Source organism: Hippopotamus amphibius, chromosome 11, assembly GCF_030028045.1.
Source record: "Hippopotamus amphibius kiboko isolate mHipAmp2 chromosome 11, mHipAmp2.hap2, whole genome shotgun sequence".
In the NCBI taxonomy this organism is placed as follows: domain Eukaryota; kingdom Metazoa; phylum Chordata; class Mammalia; order Artiodactyla; family Hippopotamidae; genus Hippopotamus; species Hippopotamus amphibius.
Genome location: NC_080196.1, coordinates 75,719,036 through 75,740,995, shown reverse-complemented (window position 1 = coordinate 75,740,995; position 21,960 = coordinate 75,719,036). Strand labels below are relative to the sequence as shown.

At 34.9% G+C, this 21,960-nt stretch overlaps 1 protein-coding gene across 5 annotated transcripts in view; it reads right to left on the bottom strand.

The window, feature by feature from the left end:
• The window catches only part of ESCO1 (establishment of sister chromatid cohesion N-acetyltransferase 1), a 65,632-nt gene that overhangs the window by 15,500 nt on the left and 28,172 nt on the right, over nt 1–21,960 (bottom strand). For all 5 annotated transcript variants that reach the window (XR_009047955.1, XM_057698558.1, XM_057698562.1 and 2 more), the window contains 4 exons: nt 17,727–17,841; nt 16,391–16,451; nt 15,379–15,493; nt 12,429–12,560 (listed from right to left, as the gene is read on the bottom strand). Coding sequence is in view for 4 of the 5 variants with exons in the window: in XM_057698558.1 (XP_057554541.1) it covers nt 12,429–12,560; nt 15,379–15,493; nt 16,391–16,451; nt 17,727–17,841 (423 nt within the window). In the remaining variant the exon portion in view is untranslated. The remainder of the gene's footprint in view (nt 1–12,428; nt 12,561–15,378; nt 15,494–16,390; nt 16,452–17,726; nt 17,842–21,960) is intronic.

Genomic DNA, 21,960 nt, shown 5'->3' with positions numbered 1-21,960 from the left:
AACAAGGTTATCTGAGTGATTTAATTTTTTCCCTTTTAGCTTATCTGTATTTCCTGTTTCTTTCTACTGTAATAAAATGGTATAATAGAAGTATTAATGTACTTTACCCCCACGCAGCTGGTTTTAAATTCATGTTTAGATACTTTGCAAAAAATAATCTTGTATTAACAACAATACTGATAAAGATGTTTGTTTCCATGCCTCCTCCAGGCACACCACCTTCCCCGAATCTCCATGTGTTCACCAACCCAAAAGCTTTCTGAACCCTGTTCTTCTAGATTTTTTAGAGGCTTCATTAGAGGCAGGATTGGTAAAATCAATGGCCATTGGTAACAGAATTCAATCTCCAGCCCCAGGGTGTGAGAACTGAAAGTTCCAATCCTCTGAAATTGGCTCCCCTGGCAAACAACCCCCACTCTTAGGCAAGTTCCAAAGGTCATCCCTTTAATGTAACAAGACACTTTCTCCCATCACTTAGGAAATTCCAAGGGTTTTGGGAGCTGTGAGCCAGGAACCAAATAAATATTTTTCTTATAAATAACAATATCACAAGCACCAAAGATGGGGTCGATTATTTCTGAGCTAAATTTAATTGTACACACGATATATTTTGTTGAAATTCAAGTAAAATAATAAAAATCTAGTCTATTACTCACAGACCCTAGAGCCAACTCCATCACTTACTAGCTATGTGATTTCAGGCAAAATACATATCCTTCTTTCTACTGTTTCCTCAGTTATAAATTAATTATAACTACTTAGTGATCTGTTAAAAGAACTAAGAGGAGTTTAATATAAGTACAATGCTTAGAGGATTTCCTGGTACACGGAAAGACCTTAATTAATGTCATTTTCCCCCTCCTAGAGGTAAAATAAATTAATTTGTATCAACTTATTTACCCCTAAAAAACTCCTCTGGGAATTTAAAAACATGAAGATATCTTATATATGTTGATTCGTGTTCAGTCAACAAGGCATGAATGATATAATCAGTCTATTAAAGCATAATTAAGCACAATGCTGTCTGAAGTTAACCTTCAAATCTGTTAGCTATATTTATTATTACTAGAGTATTTCAAGACTCATAGTCTCCCATTTTAAATGACTTAACCACTAAAAGCCAACCAACCTGTTTAAGTTAATTATTCATAGTTTTAAAGAAGGTATTCAGAAAAACAAAAGTCCCATGACATAGCGTTTTTTTCAATCATTAAGTGAGTCAGGAATCAAAGATATACACAAGAATTTAAGTTCTATTTTAGAAAAATCTGACAATTCTAAAGATGCTTTACAGACTTTTCATTTTGTAGGTATGCTATGACAGCAGCATCTCCAGTGTACTGTTCTCCTTCTCTGTAATTTGAACTGACCAGAAGCTAGAACCCCTAAAAACTTCTATTCCTCCAGTAAAACTATTTGTTTTGATAAATCCTGTATCCTGTACCCTATAACCAATTTTCTTTGATCCAGGGATGAAGCTACAGGGATCTGGAGTTTTAGGATGACTAGACTGCCAAGGCCTACAATGAGACTTACTATAAATATAGACTATAAGCTCCAAAAGGACCAAGACTTCATTTGACACACACTATAGCCCAAGCCCATAGCACGGAAAATTAAGTATCCAATACACATTTTTGAAAGGCTGGAGTGTGCTTGAAGGATTAAAGCCTCTATTCATAAAATCAAGAACTTAACCTCTCTGTGTCTTAGTTTTGTAACTAATAAAAGAGGAATGAAAACTACTTCACTAAGTTACCCGTGAACTAAATAATACTTACTGAACGCTTACAAAACTTAGTAATAGCTGACAGAATTTGGAAGGTAGAGTGGGGGAGAATGCAATCACCAAGGAGTCAAATACCATTTATAAGTATTAAAATTAAAGGCAATTCATAGAACTAAACATAAAAATACAGCTAACAGAAACTGGGAAAAGAAGATATTACTAAAACACATTTATACACAGCTTAAGATATATATATGTGTATATATATATATATGTGTGTGTATATATACACACACACACATAAGCTATATATACATAGCTTGATTTGTTTAAGTTATGTTGGAAACACTGAAAAAGACAAAAGTACTTAACCAGTGGAGAATAAGACTGGAAATAGGGTAGGGAAAAAGAGGGCTTTTTTTCCCCCATCTTATACCTAACAATTCTGGAAATTTCCATTTCCAGGTACACATATGGCTTTTATAAAAATTTTTTTAAAAGATCAGTTAAGAATAAAAACCTTCAAGGCCACCCTTTAATTCACCTAAATTAAAATCTTTTTAAGGAAAAAATTTGAGAGGAAAATTTTCTCCACAATGGAGGTTTGAAGAACAAATGCCCTTTTAAAAGCACATGTTAAAAGAGAAGTATTTAAATGCTCTTTCTTGCAAGTAATACAATAATGGTATACAAGAAAAAATTTTCAATAATGCCTTTTCAAAACTAAAGGCCATCTGATTGTAAAATATAATTTTTAAAATTACTTTGGAAGGAACTCAATGATTCAGAGAGCAACATCTGTTTTCAACAGTTATTTTCCATTTCTCTAACATTCTGACGTATATATGTATTTTTACAAAATTACAGTTTTCACCATATCCCTGAGAAAAAATCTGAGCTCTAAGAAATAGGTTTTTATGACAGGAGCTTAATATGCTCTGAATAGCAAAACATTTTCATGGGTAAAATGGCAGAATCTTTTTTTTTTTTTTTAAAGAACTTTTATTGAGATACAGTTAACATATAATAAACTGCATATATTTAGAATGTACAATTTGGTATCCCAATCTCCCAATTCATTCCCCCCAACCCTCCCTGCTTTCCTCACTTGGTGTCCATATGTTTGTTCTCTACATCTGTGTCTCTATTTCTGCCTTGCAAACTAAAATGGTAGAATCTTAAAACTACTTGGAGCTTTAACAGCTTCTAATTAAGAAAAACAAAAATCTAGGGACTTCCCTGGTGGTGCAGTGGTTAAGAATCCGCCTGCCAATGCAGGGGACATGGGTTTGAGTCCTGGTCTTCCACATGCCACAGAACAACTAAGTTCGTGTGCCACAACTACTGAGCCCGTGCTCTAGAGCCCTTGAGCCACAACTACTGAGCCCACGTGCCACAACTACTGAAGCCCCCAACTATTGAAGCCCGTACACCTAGAGCTGGTGCCCCACAACAAGAGATGAAGAGGAGCAATGAAGAGTAGCCCCTGCTCGTGGCAACTAGAGAAAGCCTGCGCACAACTATGAAGGCCCAATGCAGCCTAATTAATTAATTAATTTAACAAAGAGTTTAGTGCCCCTAAACCCTGCCCACTAAATGTCAATATTTTCCACATATTTCCAGATGCTACCTAACAGAAGTTATGTAATAAATACCCCATTCCCCTACCTTGATAAGCACTGGCATAAACCAATCATACTATCTTACTTCTCCTTTAACAGAATGTTGCATTCCCAGCTCTCTTGCAGCTAAGGGTAGCTACCAGGCCCAGTTCTGGTGCATGAGACAAAGGGAACTTCAAAAGAGCTTCTGGAAAAATGCTGTTATTCACTGAGAAAAGGGAAAAACCACTTGAAGGACGCTTTTTAAAAGAATACCCACTCCAACCAACATTCCTGCTTTAAATCTGAACATGGTATCTGGACTACAGGAGTCTACTTTATGGACCATGAAGTTAAGCTATGAAGCTAAAAAGTTAACACACTAAGAGAGCACTGAAGGAGAAATACCCAGTGTTCACGACGGATAATTTGATTTGATGTTTTTGATTACTGAACTACTGAATGGAACAACCCCAAGACTATGTACCTCCAGACTTCTTGTTAAGAAAACATATATCCTTATGATTTAAGCTACTACTAGCTGTTTAACAATTAGACACTGACCAAGTCTGGGAGCAGGATTGCCACAGAGGACAAGAAGAGTCTTCTGCTGGGACAGGGAAAAATCAAATTCTTAATGGTTACAAGTGAGCTGGCACGGAAGTCTGAAATCTGGAGGAGCTTCAAACACAGAGATAATTCATCACCAATTCTCTCCCATGGGACATCTGCTGAGTGGGGCTAGGAGGTACAGAGAGATTTGTGTACTGTGAAGTTTAGATCCTCAGCCTCTGCTGGAGAGAGGCACCTGATTCCAACTTTAAGACATTAAAAACCCAAATGGATAGAAAAACTAACTAAAATTTCAACCCAACTCAATTCCTAATTAAATATAAGAGATCAGCCCCTTAACATAGTAGCCAACAGAAAGGGAAATCTTTGGCGGGGGTTGGGGAGGGGATATTATCTGATTATCTACTTTAGTCTCTAATGTTCTTTTACATACAATGTCCAATGCCCAATAAAAACTTACAAGGCAAGACAGGAAGATTCAATACTGCCAGCCAGGTCAGTTCTTCCCAACTTGATCTATAGATTCAACACAATCCCAACCAAAATCCCAGCAAGCTATTTTGTCGATATTGACAAACTGATTCTAAAGTTTATACAGAGAGGCAAAAAAGCCAGAATAACACAATATTGAAAATGAAGAAAGTTAGAGAACCAACACTATTGGACATCAAAAAGAAAAGCCCAGAAAGAGACCCACATATAGTCAACTGATCTTTGATAACACAGCAACAGCAATACAATGGAGAAAAAACAGTCTTTTCAACAAATAGGTGCTGGAACTACTATATGTCCACGTGCAAAAGTCAAAAAAAAAAAAAAAAAAAAAAAAAAAAAAAAAGGATTTAAACGTAGACCTTACACCCTTCACAAAAATTAACTCAAAATGGACCACAGACCTAAATGTAAAATGCAAAACTATAAAAACTCCTAGAAGATAACAAAGGGAAAAATCCAGATGACTGTGGGTATGGCAATAATTCTTTACATATAACACCAAAAGCACAACAAATGAAAGAAAGAATTTATAACATGGACTTTATTAAACTTAAAATTAAAAATTTCTGCTCTGCAAAAGACACTGTCCAGAGAATGAGTAGATAAGCCTCAGACAAGGAGATATTTACAAAAGACCTAGCTGATAAAGGGCTGTTATCCAAAATATACAAAGGATTCTTAAAACTCAACAATAAGAAAACAAACAACCTGTTAAAAAATGGGCCAAAGACCTAGACAGATGTCTCACCAAAGAAGACATACAGATGGAAAATAAGCATATGAAAAGATGCCCCCTATTCTGTCACCAGGGAAATGCAAATTAAAACAAGATACAATATACAACTATTAGAATGGCCAAAACCCAGAACACTGACAACACCAAATGTTGGCAAGAACGTGGAGCAACAGGAAATCTCATTCATTGCTGGTGGGAATGCAAAATGGTACAGCCACTCTGAAAACCAGTTTGGCAGTTTCTTACAAAATTAGACATACTCCTACCACACGACCCCACATTAGCACTACCTTAGTATTTATAAAAACGAGTTGAAAATGTATGTCCACACAAAAACCCACACATGGACATTTATAGCAGCTTTATTTACAACTGGCAAAATGTGGAAGCAACCAAGATGTTCTTTAGTGGCTGAACAGGTAAATAAACTATGATACGTTGGGATAATGAAATATTATTCATCACTAAAAAGAAATGAGCTATCATGAAAAGATACAGAATAACTTAAAATGTATCATACTAAGTGAAAGAAGTTAATGTGAAAAGGCTACATACTATATGATTCCAATTATATAACATTCTGGAAAAGGTAAACTTTGGAAACAGTTAAAAAGATCTGTGGTTGCCAGGGGCTGGGGCAGGGGTAGGCAAGGATGAAGAGGTGGAAAACAGAGAAACCAATTGTATGATATCAGTAGATACATGTCATTATATATATTTTAAACCCATGAAATATACAACACCAAAAGTGAAGCCTGATATAAACTACAGAATTTGGGGTCAATAATGTGTCAATGTAGGTTCATCAATTGTAACAAATGTACCACTCTGGTGTGGAAGGTTAAGCATATGTAGGGGCAGGAGTATATAGGAACTCTCTTTGCTTTAGGCTCAATTTCCCTATAAACCTAAACTGCTCTAAAAAAATAAAGTCTATTTTAAAAAAAGTTTAGTAAGACCATGGACAGAAACAGGAAATTATGATCCAAGATCAAGAGAGAAAAACTTGATAGAAACAGGCCCAGTGTGATCCAAATGTTTGAATTAGCAGAAAAAAACTTTAAAATTGCTATTATATGTATGCTAGAGATTTTAAAGGAAAAGATGGACAAACTATGTGAAAGAAGAATTTCAGGAGAAAAACAAGAACTCTCAAAGATGTAATTCCTGTGATAGAAGGATTAGAAGCATTATTTTTATATAAAAAGAAAATTTTTTTTACAGAAAATTATAATTAAGTACAACTGAAGAAAAACTACTGGTACAAAATGATCTATAATGATCTCCTACATCTTAGTTAAAAAAAAAAAAAGTTAAATTACTTTGACTATTTCTCTAAACAAAGAACAAACCATTTTAGCACCTAAATTCAGTCAGATATATAATTCAATATGCAAACCTAGTTAATAAATCTCTAACTGCCACAACGAATCCAAATTTGGGCTGCTTTACATATTTTGAAGTACATTACTATTAACTTTATTTTCTCTAACTTACAATATGTTTCATGTCCCCCAAATAAATTTATACTATTAATTCCCAATGATTTAACATCAACAAATATCAGAGTTGCCAAGGTCCAGAGAAATCTTCTGGTTTAATCTCATTTTTAAATGAGAAAACAGAGTCACCACTCTCATTCTGTGGCTTCAAATCAAAATCTGTTCTTTAATTCCATGCATTTGTTGAGCTCCTACTACTCATTGGCAGGTCCTCTTTAGCGTGATAAAGAGACTATAAAGGACTTTGACAAAGTTTCTACTCCAGTGGGGGATATACACAACAAACATCCAGGCTGTGATAAGTTACCTAAAGAAAATAAAACTAATACAGATAGAAGAAGGACGGGGGAGCTACTGTGTACCGGGTGGTCAGGGAGGGTGAGATTGTAAGACCTGAATGAAGTGAGCCAGTGTGTGAAGATCTGAGAGAAAAGTGCTCCATGAAAAAGTAACGTAAGCACAAGTACACTAAGAATGGAATGTGACTGAAGTGGTTTAAGAACAGAAGGAAGAGCTGCATGAGTGGAGTACAGCAAGTAAGGCAAGAGTGTAAGGAGATGAGATGAGAGAAGGTGGAGTGTGTAGGGCCTTGATGCCACAGTTAAGTACTCTGAATTTTATTCTATGTGTGATACAAATTCACTGGAGAATTTTAAAGAAAGGAAGGACATAATATGATTCAAGGCTGCAGGGAAACAAAAATGGAAGCTGGGAGACCAGTAAAGAAAGCATTACAGGGCTTCCTAGGTGGCTCAGTGGTTGAGAATCCGCCTGCCAATGCAGGTGACACGGGTTCAATCCCTGCTCCAGGAAGATCCCACATGCCGCGGAGCAACTAAGCCCATGTGCCACAACTACTGAGCCTGCACTTTAGAGCCCGTGAGCCACAACTATTGAGCCCATGTGCTGCAACTACTGAAGTCCGTGCGCCTAGAGGCCGTGCTCCGCAACAAGAGAAGCCACGGAAATGAGGAGCCCGTGCACCACAACAAAGAGTAGCCCCCACTCACTACAACTAAAGAAAGCCCGCGCACTGCAAAAAAGAGACCCAACACAGCCAATAAAATAAAAAAAATAAAAAAAAAAAGACTTGTGCATTTCACTGTATGTAACTGTATATCAATTAAAACAAATATTAAAAAAAGTTTACAGCGATTATAATTTAAAAAAATGTTTTAAAAAAATTAAAAACAAAAAAGGATTACACAAGTGGTCCAGGCAAAAAATGATGGCAGCCTGGTTCAGAGCAGGAGCAGTAGACATGACAAAAGTGGGAGGATTTGGAATCTATCTGGAAGGTGAAATTTACTAACGGATTGAGTTAGAAGCAGAATAAAAAGAAAACTTAAGGGCTGTTCCAAAGATTTCCACTTGCAGATATGAGTAAATGGTGGCACCATCTCTGGAATAGAGAAAAGTAGAGGAAGAACAGACTGAAGTTATTATTTGCCACTAGATGTGATCTCCCTCTCCAGAGTTTGTGAACACTTATTAAAAATGTAACATTTTGTTGCATGTAACATTCATTCTAAAGGTATTGTTTCTCCAATATATGGCCTTCACATCCCAAAGGAAAATTACTTTCTGACTGCTCCCATTCTTCATTTATATACCACAATATTTTAAGTTTTTAAGATGCAATGAAGTAGAAAAACTAAAAATCAGGGTCAGGGAAGAGAGAAACAAAAACTTGAAATAAGATGCCTGAAATAAGATATTTGGTAATTTTTATGTAACAAATTCCTGTTTCCAAAGAAACTACTTCTTAACTTTCAACCTTCAACCTTTAAGCAGGGAAATGCAATGAAACTCAGACCAAATTCTCTGACTCAGCTCTCTGAGTTCCTCCTACAAATATACCTGTGCTCCCTATTCCCTAACAATGCCGGAATACAGTTCTAAGAGCCAAGGCTACTCTGCTTCAGATACCTTTCCCATTCCTGAAACAGGAGGGAAGGGGGCAGGGCACAACCTTTGAAAGAATGACATAGCCCGAGGACATAACATAAACTGATTAGAACCAAATGGGTCCAAGATGGCGGACAAGTCAACTTCCAGGTGCCATGACCATTCCAAGGCGGACCATAAGGATCAAAAAGTGGATGGTGGCCCAGGTCTGGAATACTCCTCCCACTCATTAGCCTATGAAATTATCCACCCTTACAAACACTGACAACCCCCGTGCCCTGGTGCCTTTCTCACCTTCTGAGATGGCCTACACTCTGTCTGCAGTGTGTTTCTCTCTAAACCTCGGAATAAACTTCTTACCTATCACTCTCTCTCAGTGAATTCTTTCTGTGATGAGACATCAAGAACTTGAGCTTCATTTAGTCCTGAAACCAAGTGTGTGTGTTCTCAGTTGGAAGACCTTGGGTTTTGGCTAGGTTTGAGTCCAGACCGCATGGGTTCAAGTCCCAATCAGGGTTTTGGCCCAGTTTGAGTCCCGGCCTCGTGGGTTCGAGTCCCAGTGGGGGATAGGCTGGGTTTGAGTCCCGGCCTCGTCGGTTCAAGTTCCAATCTGAGGTGCACGATTTCATTCCCGAGACTTAAAAATCTCTATTCCTGCTCTACATCTAGTTTCCTCTTTGTCCTAATTATCTTCAAAACGAGTACAGAAAAAGTATACAGAAATAAATTCACATGTATTCAAGTTTCACATGAAAGAAGATTACTGGATCTTGGCTTCCCTGACTCAGCTTTCTGTAGCTTTCTGTGACAATACAAATATTCTACATCTACATTAACATGTAGCCCCTAGCAACATGTGACTACTGAGCAATGGCTGGTGTGACTGAGGAACAGCATTTTTCATTTTCTGCAGTTTAGTGCTACCATACTGGATAGTGCAGCTGTACAGCCAATCAGGGATCTATCAAATCTTTGCTTCAAAGTTTTTCTTGTCATTAAGACATGAAAACAAACCCCTCTTCTGATCACTGCTCTACCAAAGTAATTAGCACTTCTAAATTGCAAAGCTAATTTATAACTTAAAGAGTTAGTGTTGATTTATTGCTTTAATAGTTACTTAAATCTTTTATTATTAACTTTTCATTTCTTTCAGGCTTTCTTCCTATATTTGAAGGCAAGGGCATATCAAATACCCTGAGAGTAAGATCCTCCACAAAGCACTCAGTTAGATGTTAATCAATTCAAAGGAGATAAGGGAAAGACAGGTTAAAAGGATTAAGTTAGGAGTTTTCCTACAAAGAATCCAAACATTATTCCTCTTCTGCATTACTAAAAGCTCAAAATACAGCTGAGTTCTGGGTAGGTTCCCTGCCTGGCAACATAGCTCAATGCTCCTGGGGGAGTCTTTCCTACTTTCTCCTCACACCCTTAGGAAAACAGTATCATAGTTCACCAAGGGAAACTGAAGGGAACCTAGGTCCAAACCAGAATCCAGGCTCCCCTTGAAGCCTTAAGAGGCTCCTTCCTAAATGGTTTCTAATAAGTCAGATAAAACACATTTCCTCAAATGAAGTCAATGAGGCAGATGGGATACAAGGAAGGAATAGAGAAGGAGAGCACCATCACTCTCTCCCCTGCCCCAAAGCAAAGAGGATAAGTAAATATTTTAGTCCACCAAAAGTACGCTCTGTGGCATCAATTTCTATTGATACTATGACTATATAACTTATATATTTTAATCTTTTGAAAAGAAGACTTCAACCATTTTTACCTGTCATAGGTTATTACTATGTCTAAGGAAAAATTTTTACCCTAAAATAAAACTACCTATTTTCTAAAGAATGTTTGATTAAAATATAAAAAGTAAAACTCATCCTAATTTATTCTAAGTAGAACAAACCTTTATTTCCAATCCCTGAACACTGCCCATTTAAAATAAGTAAAAGCCAGATCACAAAATGACTTCTTTTCTATGTGCTTCTCTCCAAGAAACATATACAACAGAAAAAACTAGCATTTTAAAAATTTAATGTTTCATCAAACACTTAAAGAGTACTCAATGCAAAAGCACAATACTAGGTGCCCAATAAATGATTCATGTCACAACCCAAAATTCAGGGCTGTGATCACAGCAGAATATCTTTAATATAGGTATGTTTTTATCCTCTCTTCATTCACTAGAATAGAATGCTACAATGTTCTGGAGGAGTTTCTACCTTAAAATCTATGTATACCTACATCTGAAAACAGCAAAAGATAATAATAACTTAATAATAACTTGGATGTTAGCAAAGGATGGCCAACTGCTAAACTCAATTCCTTCTCTTGAGCTTATTTTAAAAGTAAACAAAATAACCCATAGCTCTGTCCCATCAAGGAGGGTGGGGGTGGGGGACTGGGGCAGGAACCAGTCTCCCCTAAGTTGATACACTGCTCTACGGTTTTGCAAGAGCCACAATTTGTTGAGAAGGTGATGATTCCACCTTGTTCCATCAACTAATTTCCTCTGGTATTGTAGAAGAGCAGAATACATTATTTCCTGGTTGATTTCTTTACAGTTTGTCTCAGAAATTAAGAATGTCCCTTAAAATAAAGAATTAAGTCTTGTAAAGCAAATCTTTTTATAATGTTAGGAAACAGGCTGCAAGAATCAAACAATGGTAACTTGAGCAGAACACATTTTAACTTCTACCAGATTCACATATGTAAAATAAACAAATATTTTTGCCCCAGAAGCATTCTATAATTTAGCTGATAGAACTATTTTTCAAGTTGTAAGGATATGAATATAGTCAAATTGGAAAAGTACAAATTTCAAATGACAAATCAGTATCTAGCTATAGATATTCTATGTCCACACACCTTACATTTTATTTAGTTAAGTGGTAGAAGGGTGTATGTGTGGGAAAGCAGATGAAATAAGGAATATAAAGGATCACCACAGAAGGGAACCAAAAAAATAAAACCCCACCTATCTTGGGAAGAAGTAACTGGATAAATAAAACCATGAATATGAACGCTTCAACCAAAGGTAAGGATACAAATTTAACTGAAGCCAATAAAGATCTTTAAATAACCCAACATCTGGTGCCTATATGAAATGAATTGGTGATCTCAGTTCAGATATCCTGGAGGTCTTATTAATGTTGAGTGTACAGTACTGAAGGTAACATGTATAAAACAAAAATAAATTCCATTTCAGATATGGGTAAACAGCAATTACATTAAATTACTATTTTCACAAGATATCTGAAATGGCTCAAAATTATTTAAAATTTTGGTACTCCCAAAAACAAATATTAAATACCCATTATGCCTCAAATGCACACACATTAAAAATTATATACTAAAACATATTTACTTTGTGGGATTTTTTTTTTTAAGTATACTACAAATCCTGAGGTTTTAACCATCAAGAATTTTCCTCTTTTAATTTTATTAAGAAAAATTCTCATGTTAGCAAAAAGAAGGTAAAGGAAATCCCCCAACAATCTATTTGGTATAATATACAGCACTATCAATCCCCAAATAAAAAGCTGGGTCAAGCTATATTGAATATTAAACAGGCTTATCAATAGTTAATAATTATTAAAATCAAAGGAGATTTTAAAAATACTCAAGTTGAATAGTATTACTTGTTAGAAGAGGTCCAATAACACTCTAAAAATATAACTTAAATTTAAAAATCCCACAACATACACCAGCCAGAATAAATTTGCTGGGCTTTATGATGGGTTTTGTTTTAAAATAAGCCTGTATATATACTACAAGGGCTTTGTATATATTACCATTTCCTAGACCCAAAAATTTTTTAATGACTTAAATTTGGCAATTCATCTCTAATTATCTGACTCTGCATTTTAGAAGTCATGAATGGCACTTACCACATATTTTACAGCACTTATAAACTGGTTGTGAAAGAGCAGATGCTGTGTTTCATCTTCTGGATTTGAAGCTGTGTAAAGCATGCCACAAACATTACAGGAAACTGCTCCAAATCTTTTTTGTCCTGCATCCTATTTATAAAAAAAACAAACAGAAGGTTTTTTCCCCCTAAAAGAATAATTCCAGAATATCAGCCTCTAAAGCTATAACATGAACACAGAGTGAGAAGTGTGTAAAATAATATTCAATGTTGATTACAAAAACTAAGACGCTGATCTTTGAAATTCATGTGTAATTTTATTAAGAACTGTTTTCCATTTTAGTAGTCACTTCCACAGCATTTAATAACAACTGAAAAGAACTGAGAAGTATCTTTAACACTACAATCTTAGTTCTAAAGCCCCAAACAGCAAATACTTCATAAATGAGAACTAGTATGTATTTTGTATCTGCGATAATTACACCGCTAAAGTTCAGAAGAAATAGTGTTTCATAGACTTCTTTTTAGAATCTTTTCTCTTTAATGGTTTTACTCTAGTTATATTAAAAAGATTAATTTGATGTCACCAGAAACTCTTGAGAAAAGGTAAAACCAAACATTTTCTATTTTCTTTATATCGAATAAGTATGAAAGACTGACTATAATCACCTATACTCCAGTAATTCATACTTCTGCTATAGAATAGTAATGGTTTACAAAAGGTTTTCTATTCTTGTCCTTATTTAACAAGAAAAATTACAGCAATATGATCTAACTTTAAGAATAATATATTAACTAAAAAAGCATAATCCCTTTCTTTCTGCTCCAAAACTGTATAATTTCAACTAATTGTGGAAAAAAAAATAGGATCTAAGATAACTAGATCTTAGTGCCTTACAGCATCATAGATCAAAGAGAAACCAAATGGTAAATAAAAGATTATATATAAAACTAAAGGGAAGTTCATTCTAAAAGATTCAAACTTTTGACGAAATGTTATCCAAAATTTCAGGGAGTTTAAAAAAAATTTTTTTAATTGTGGTTAAGACATAAAACATAGTATTTACCATCTTAACCATTTTTAAGTTTACAGTTCAGTAGTATTAAGTACACTCACACTGTTGTGCAACCAATGTACAGAACTATTTTTATTTTGCAAAACTGAAACTTTAGGGATTTCCTTGGTTGTCCAGTGGTTAAGACTTCGAGTTTTCACTGCAGTGGGCACAGGTTTGATCCCTGGTCAGGGAAGTAAGATCCCACATGCCTGCCACGAAGAGCAAGCGGCCAAACAACAAAAAAAAACAAAGAACCCTGAAATTGTATACCCATTAAACAACAGCTCCCCAATCCTCCTTCCTCCCCAGCTCCTGGAAACCACCATTCTCCTTTCACTTCTATGAATGTGACTATTCTAGGTACCTTGTAGTAGAATCATACAGTATTTGTCTTTTTGTGATTGACTTTTTCCACTCAGATAATGTCCTCAAGGTTCAACCATATTATATAGCATGTGTCAGAATTTCCTTCCTTCCTTTTAAGGCTGAATAGTATTCCACTGTATATATACGCACCACATTTTGTTCAGCCATTCATCCACTGTTGGACACTTTAGTTCCTTGTACCTTTTGGCTACTGTGAATGACGAACACAGGTGTACAGATTCTCTCTTCAAGCAGGCAGTTTTCATGGTAATGAGTAAGCATCTACCTCAGTTTCCTCACTGGTAAATGGCAAATAATAGTACTACCTATCTCATACTTTTTTATAAGGTTTAATTAATATAAGGGGAAGAAAGGGAACAATGCATTCAAAAATATTAGCTGCTATCATGATCATCAACATCGTCATCATTACCATCAACTCTTGACCATCACTATCCAAAAGAAATGTGATCCACAAAGGTAATTTTAAATTTACTAGTAGACACATTAAAGACTACAGAAGCAAATGTAAAATTAATTTTAATAATATATTTTATTTAACAAAACATATCCCAAATGTTTTAATTTCAACATGAATTAAATATTTTTAAAAATTAGTGAGATACTTTACATGCTTTTTTTGTATTAATCTTTGAAATGCAGTATGTTTACACTTAGAGCACACCTCAATTCTGACCAGTAACATTTCAAGTGCTCAGCAGTCACATCTGGCTACCATCTTGGACAGTGCAGCTCTGGATTCTACTTGTCTAATCCTGTTTCACTATCATACTGATTTGACAACAGAAACATTATTAAATTCGATGAAAACAACTTTTTCCCCTCACTAACCCTTCTCAAAAATTTCTAGACAATTCTTACAAAGTTATTCTCCATATTAAACTTGGAATCAATCATCCGGTACCAAAAAATCCTATTAATTAGGTCAACTGGAACTACGTTAATCAATCAAAATATCTCCTTCTCTTTTCCACCTTGCCACCAAATTGTATTTATTTTCTATTTCAAATAACCTACTGGTTTATCTTTCTGTAAAATGTAGTTTTAAAATTATAACACATACTAAAATATAAATATTTAAAATCATCTTATTTATTAAGCTTCACATTATTTTAATATTTACGAGGGCAAGTCAAAAATTATCCGCACTCTGGAAGTTTTATATTAAAACTTCTGGAAATTCTACAGCCAGAGTGCGGATAATTTTTGACACACCCTCATAAATCAGCTACTAAAAGAAGGTAGTGATCAAATGACACATTTAAGAAAATAACAAATGTGAAATAAAGTGTCAATCTGTTGTACATAAAACGAAGTATGGAAATTTAAATTTTTATTATTTGTTACAGGATGGAATCATGGCGGGGGGGGGGGCGGCTATCATAATACCCAGAATATTTCCATAATGAAGACTTACGGTGACAAAAAGGCTTCCTAGGGGGAAAATATGAATTTATTCCTTGATAACATGCATAAATAAGATGCTGATAACATTTCACCAAAAAGGTCAAGTTGTATACTTACTATGATCAACTGTTTTTCATCAGCTTTCTCTGTTTCTTTTAGTTTCAAGTCTTTCGGAATTGTTATCTCCAAATGTGAATTACACTCAGGCCAAGAATGATTTGGTGGTATCTCCCTTTTAAAAAACAAACAACCAAACAAACAAAAACTATTAAATGTTATAGCTTCATATCATTTCAAAATCACTGATAGAAAAAAAAACTTATTTCCTATATAACACAGACAAACATCAATTCCAAGGAGGGAAAAATAACATTTTAAAAACCAAAAGGGGGAAGGAAACCCAAAGAAACAACTAATTTACAACATATAAACAAAAAACTGCACCACCAACTATAGTATGAGTAAGCTTTAAATTTCATAGTTTTAGCAATTTGAGTCACTACAGTTTGCCCTAAATACTGTTTTCAGTAATCAGTAAAGCAAAAAAGTGATCCTAATATTAATTTTGAAAATAAAGACAGAACAAAAAGCTTTTAATCTACTGAAAACACTTCTACATGTTGCTAATACTCATATCATGAGGGTTTGGGGAAAAAAGGAGCATTCTCAAACACTGTTGCTGGGAGTATAAGACAACCACTTTGCAGGGAAATTTGGCAATGAAGGTTAAGTCCTATAGGTATGAATTTATCCTAGATATAGTCATATAAGTGGACAAAGATACATGTGTTTATTGGAGGTTTTTTTCTGATAGAAATAAACTACAAACAACCAAAGTTTCTAGAGAGAACTGTTAAAACAATGGAATCTAATGCAGAATTTAAAAGAATGAAGGAAGGTAGAAAAGATGACCATAATACACTAAGAAAATAAAAGTTACAAAACAGTATGTACAGACACAGAAAAAAGTATAACAGAACGAGAATTTGTGAGTATCACCTCTATGTGAAAAACAGAGTTACTACTAACTAGCAGAAACTTTCAGGGTAAAAAAATCCCTCAACTCAAAACTTACAGTATAAAATCCTTAAGTTCTCATATTTACACTTATATTAAACTAATACCTTACCTGTTATCACTGCTCTTAGATGTTTGGTTAGTGAGTATACTGTGCTGTTTGGGAGCTGAACCTGTGATTTAATCAAAAGATGGGTTATGTACTAACCTTTGTACTAGCTCTCCACCTAACGGTTACAAATTATCATAAAGACAGACAAAAACCTCAGTGCACTAAATGCTTTATTTTTTAATGAACACCATTTTATAAAATTAGAACTCCCTTCCTAGAAATTATTCTTCAGAGAAGAGGCAAAAAGGCTCTACAGAGAGATCTAATGGTAGATTAATAATAGTTTGTCTCTAGTTTCACCAATAATTACTAGCACTGAACAATAAAGGAAACTTTAAATGCCTGAATAATTATACAATCTCTAAATGGAAATAAATGAAAACATCTGTTCAAAAAAACCTGCAGTCTCTGGAGTTTTAATCACATTACTAATCAAATAATGCAATGATCTATTTTCTAACAAATAAATACATTTCTCGTATTCATATTATACTTCCCCTTCCCCCACTAAGAAAAGGTTAAATGATATGCAATGGAAGCAATTATCTCAACTCAATATTTTGTTCCAAGTATACCTTTCTTTTACCAAAGAGAAACAACAGAAATCAGGAATTTCTTTTCTGTATCTCCTGGTGCTTCATCTAATATAGGTGAACAAATCCCCATCTAAGAGTTCAAATAATACAAGGGTGAGTCAAAAATTATCCACACTCCGGTTATATTAAAAACTTCTGTAAATTCTACAGCCATGGTTTTTTCGGCCACGCCATGTGGCTCATGGGATTAAAAATTAAACTCAGGACCCAGCAGTGAAAACACCAAGTCCTAACCACTGGACCGCCAGGGAATTCCTCCCTAAATTTTCATGAGGTTACAAAAATAAAGTTTTTTATGCCATAAGTGGACAAAATTCAGCAGTTAATTAAATTCTTAATGCAACGATACAATTATTAAGATGAAAAACTGAGTAATTAAGGGTTAAAAATAAAAACCTGAAATGGTAAAGGCAGAGTCATTATACTTGAGAAATAAACTGCTACCACTAGTTTAAGCAATTCATTAAGTGACTCTTCTCCAGAAAGTAAGTCCACAAACAAAAGATCTAAAATCAAAAAAAATTTTGGTAGGGAATTAAAGAATCATCTTAAGTACCATAAACAAGCCAATCTACAGAAGCAATTCTCCCTCTTCAAAGAATGGACACATTTGAAAAACATAAGCAATGGTTAAAAGAAGAATTTAACAGGCTTATTTGGTAGTGGATATAGTCGCCCATTATGCTGACAAAAATGTCTCTGACCACTGTGAAATCCAAACAATATTTTCAAAGTATTACCTGGAAATTTACTCTTCCCTGTATCAATTTTTGCTTGACTGAGCAGAGTTGAAACAGTAGTGGTATTTTCCACTGGATTGTTTTCAAGCTTAGATTCCAAACATAGGCTGCAATTCTAAGCACACATAATTCAAAACGTTAATATTTGCTTTTATATCAACCTTTGGGTCTTATCCCAATACTTTCAGTGAATTTTAGCACTATACTAAGAAAATTTAGGATAATAGATGGAGTAATTCACACAGATACACCTTAAAAGTCTCTTTATGATCTCCCTACAAGCTACCTTCTCAGCATCAACTCCTATTATTTCCCTTCAGGCTAGACTGAAAAATTTACCTCTCCCATGGATACAGTCCATATTTGCCTGCCTCCATACTTTTTCTGAGTTCCATCTACCTAAACCTCACTGTCCATTACAATAGCCACTGCAACATCTCACTATTGAGCACTTACAATGTGGTTAGTATCACTGATTTGAGATGTACTACAAATGTAAATTACACACCAGATTTTGAGGCGTTAGTACAAAAAAAGGTAAAACACCTCAATTTTTAACATTCGTGACATACTGAAATAACAGTATTTTTATATGACAAGTTAAATAAAATATATTAATTTTACCAATTTTTTTAAATGTGGCTACCAGGAATTTTTAAAAGATTTATGTGGCTCACATTATATTTCTACTGGACAGTACTAACCTAGAACACCTTACCCCCTGTAAAAACTCAAGTTATTACTTAAATATTAACCCCTTCCATGAAGTCTCTTCCAAGTTTTCCCATCCCCCTTCCCCAAGATGTCTATCTACTTCATGTCTATCTACTTCATGCCCTTATCACTTACTACTTTGAATTAGTTATTTATTAATCTCCTGTAACTCTTAAGAGCAAAAACTATTATTATATTTATGTCTGTATTTCCAAGAAGCCCTAAATCAGAACTCTGTCAAAGCAGATACTCAATAACTACCAAAGGAAAATACTACAAACTATCAATATTAGCTATCTCAGAGAAATGGAAATGAGGAGGAGAACAATGAACTTTCTGTGTGTGTGTATGTGTGTGCATATCTGTATTGTGATTGCTACAAAGAATATGTAACTATTTTTGAACATTACATTTTTGCAAAATGAACATTTTTGTCATTAAAAAGCAGAAAAATTAAAAACAGTAACAATGACAAGTTACTAATTAATCTCCATTAGAAAGTTAGTAAATTACTAGTTTTAAAAACAAATCATAAAATAATTGAACTTTAAAATTCATAAACCCAAATAATTTAAATTCAGCCCAAAGAATTCAGAGAAGACCTATCAGATGCTTAGGCTTATCAATCATCATCATTTTTCAGTACTGCTGAGACTGACACCATATAATAAAAAGAGCAAAATTACAAGCAGCCACAGAAAAAGTTTTCAAATGATGTAAGGTTTGTTTTTTACATTCTTCTACTTCCCCAAGTGTAAATCCAGCTAGATTCTGAAGCCAGACAATCTCAGTTTAAAGCCTGATTCCACCACTTAAATGTTACTCAGATCTCTAAGCCTCACTTAAATCTCTAAGCCTCACTCTCCTCACCTGCAGTTAAGTGGATAATAATAGAACTCATGCTGTAAAATGTGGGGATAATTATATGAAGCTCTCCTATGCCTAACAAAGAGGCAATGTTCATTAAACAAAAGCTATTATGATAGCTGAACTAAACATCTTAGTGTTTATGGGATGAAGAGAAATCTCTAAGTGACTAGTACAATGTAAATTCCTTAAAGGCAGGAAACAGATCATCTTCCACAGCCTTATTAGCACAGTGTCTTGGATGCAGCAGACACTCAAATATGTCTTGAAATGATGTGGTCACCATCACATCTCCTGACTACGCTGTGATAGTAGTCACACTGTTGGTATCAGTGAAAAACCTGGAAACAACCTAAAAATACCTTAACAGAGGAAAACAAATAAACTGTGGTATATTTCCTTACAACTATTAAAATACCCATGTATCAATAAATATAAAATATGTTGACTGCACAAAATCAAGCTGCAAAAGATATGTATAGATACTCACAAACTATGTTACTAGCACTTATGTAAATGTTTAAAATACAAACAATGCCTAAGTATTCTTTATACACACATACACAGTAAAATCAAAAATAAAAACAGAAAAGATTCATACCAACTTTAGGACCATGTTTAACTCTGGGGATAGAGGTAAATGGAAAGTAGAAGCAAGTATGGTCTTTATATCTGTAATGTACTTTTCTTATTTTAAAAGACCTGAAGTCAATAAAATGTTTATCAAATTTGGGTGGTAGACACGAGTATAATATTGGTCTCTCTGTAGTACTCTGAATGTTTGAAACAAGAATTTTCATGTAAATTTGTATGTAAATAAAAATTTTAACACAAGCTTCATAGGATAGTTTCTCATAACATTCCTCAAAATAGACGTATTGCATTAATCCAAAGCACATCTCAGTAAAAGCAGTATTATAGAAGACCAAAATAATGTAATCTAACTAAACATCTCTATTCTAGGAGTTTAGTCCAAAGGAATGGATTTCTTATCTTTCAATGTATTCTCCATAAACTATCTGCCTTTTGGGACTTCCTTGGTGGCGCAGTGGTTAAGAATCTGCCTGCCAAAGCAGAGGACATGGGTATGATCCCTGGTCCAGGAAGATCCCAACATGCCGTGGAGCAACTAAGCCTATGTGCCACAACTACTGAGCCTGTGCTCTGAAGCACGTGAGCCACAACTACTGAAGCCTGCGCGTCTACAGCCTGTGCTCTGCAGCAAGAGAATCCACCCCAATGAAAAGCCCGTGCACCACAAGGAAGAGTAGCTCCCGCTCACCGCAACTAGAGAAAGCCTGTGCACAGCAACGAAGACCCAATGCAGCGAATAAATAAATAAACCAAAAAAACTCAAAACTATCTGCCTTTTGAACTTTGATAGGCATTTATGTAGCAAGGAATTAAAAGATACACATCCTGAAAAGAAAGCCACCCTGTCTCTGCAAGATGTCACACATGTATTCTACCACTCACTACTTAAGTTACTATCACTATTTGAATAACTTTTTTTCTTAAAATGTTACAACTTTTTCACAGTTGATTTCTTTTTTTAATAAATAATTTATTTGTCTGCATTGGGTCTTCATTGCTGCATGTGGGTTTTCTCCAGTTGCAGTGCACGGGCTTCTCCCTGCAGTGGCTTCTCTTGTTGCAGAGCATGGGCTCTAGGCACATGGGCTTCAGTAGTTGTGGCATGCAGGCTCAGTACTTGTGGCACACGGGCTTAGTTGCTCCCCGGCATGTGGGATCTTCCCGGACCAGGGATTAAACCTATGTCCCCTGAACTGACAGGTAGATTCTTAACCACTGCACCACCAGGGAAGTCTGAATAACTGTCTTCTAATTGAGGCTTTTACTCCCATTTGCACAGAAAATAAAATCTAAGAGTACCACATGGTATCTGTTCCCTTTAAGTTCACTTTGAATTTTAGTCCACGAGAACAGACAATGATCTGTTTTCAGGGCTTCTGACACAAGCCTTAACTCCTTACTTACTCAAATTTGCTTCTAGACTCAAATGCCTTGAAAGAGAACTTTAAATCACTCCTAAAACTTTAAATAACTTGACTTTTTCTCTATCCATTTTTTTTTCCTCAAATGATCTTCTAATATTCAGAGTATGTCACTGTAGAATGATGGGCTGAGAATCAGAACACCTGAATTCAAATCTATTTTAGCCACCAAACATGTGACATAACCTACATTCCTCTATTGTTCTCAGCTTTCTCATTATAGAATTAAATAAAACACATTGGTGGAGTTCTAAAAAGTTTATAGAGCACTAAAGTTCGACTCATAAAATTTCTGCTTATTGGTTTTATATATTGGTATTTTACCTACGATTTAATTTGGAAAGAAGTGGGCTCAGCTGCTCTTATAAAGTTTCAAAACTACTTCTCAGATAAACATTCAAGTTTCTTCCAGCTATTTAGATTCTGGGTTTCAATTTACTTTTCCATTTTGAAAATTCTTTGTCACTACAATTTTATTCTTAGCCTGAGGATTGAATTATTCACATCTTTCAGACATTTTATTTGCCAATTGTTCAAAATGGCCACACAAGTCAAAACAAAGGCATCTCTACTACTAGAAATGTTTAATTTTTAAATTTTACCAGGTGAGGAAAAGTTGATTTGTGCCAGCTGAAATT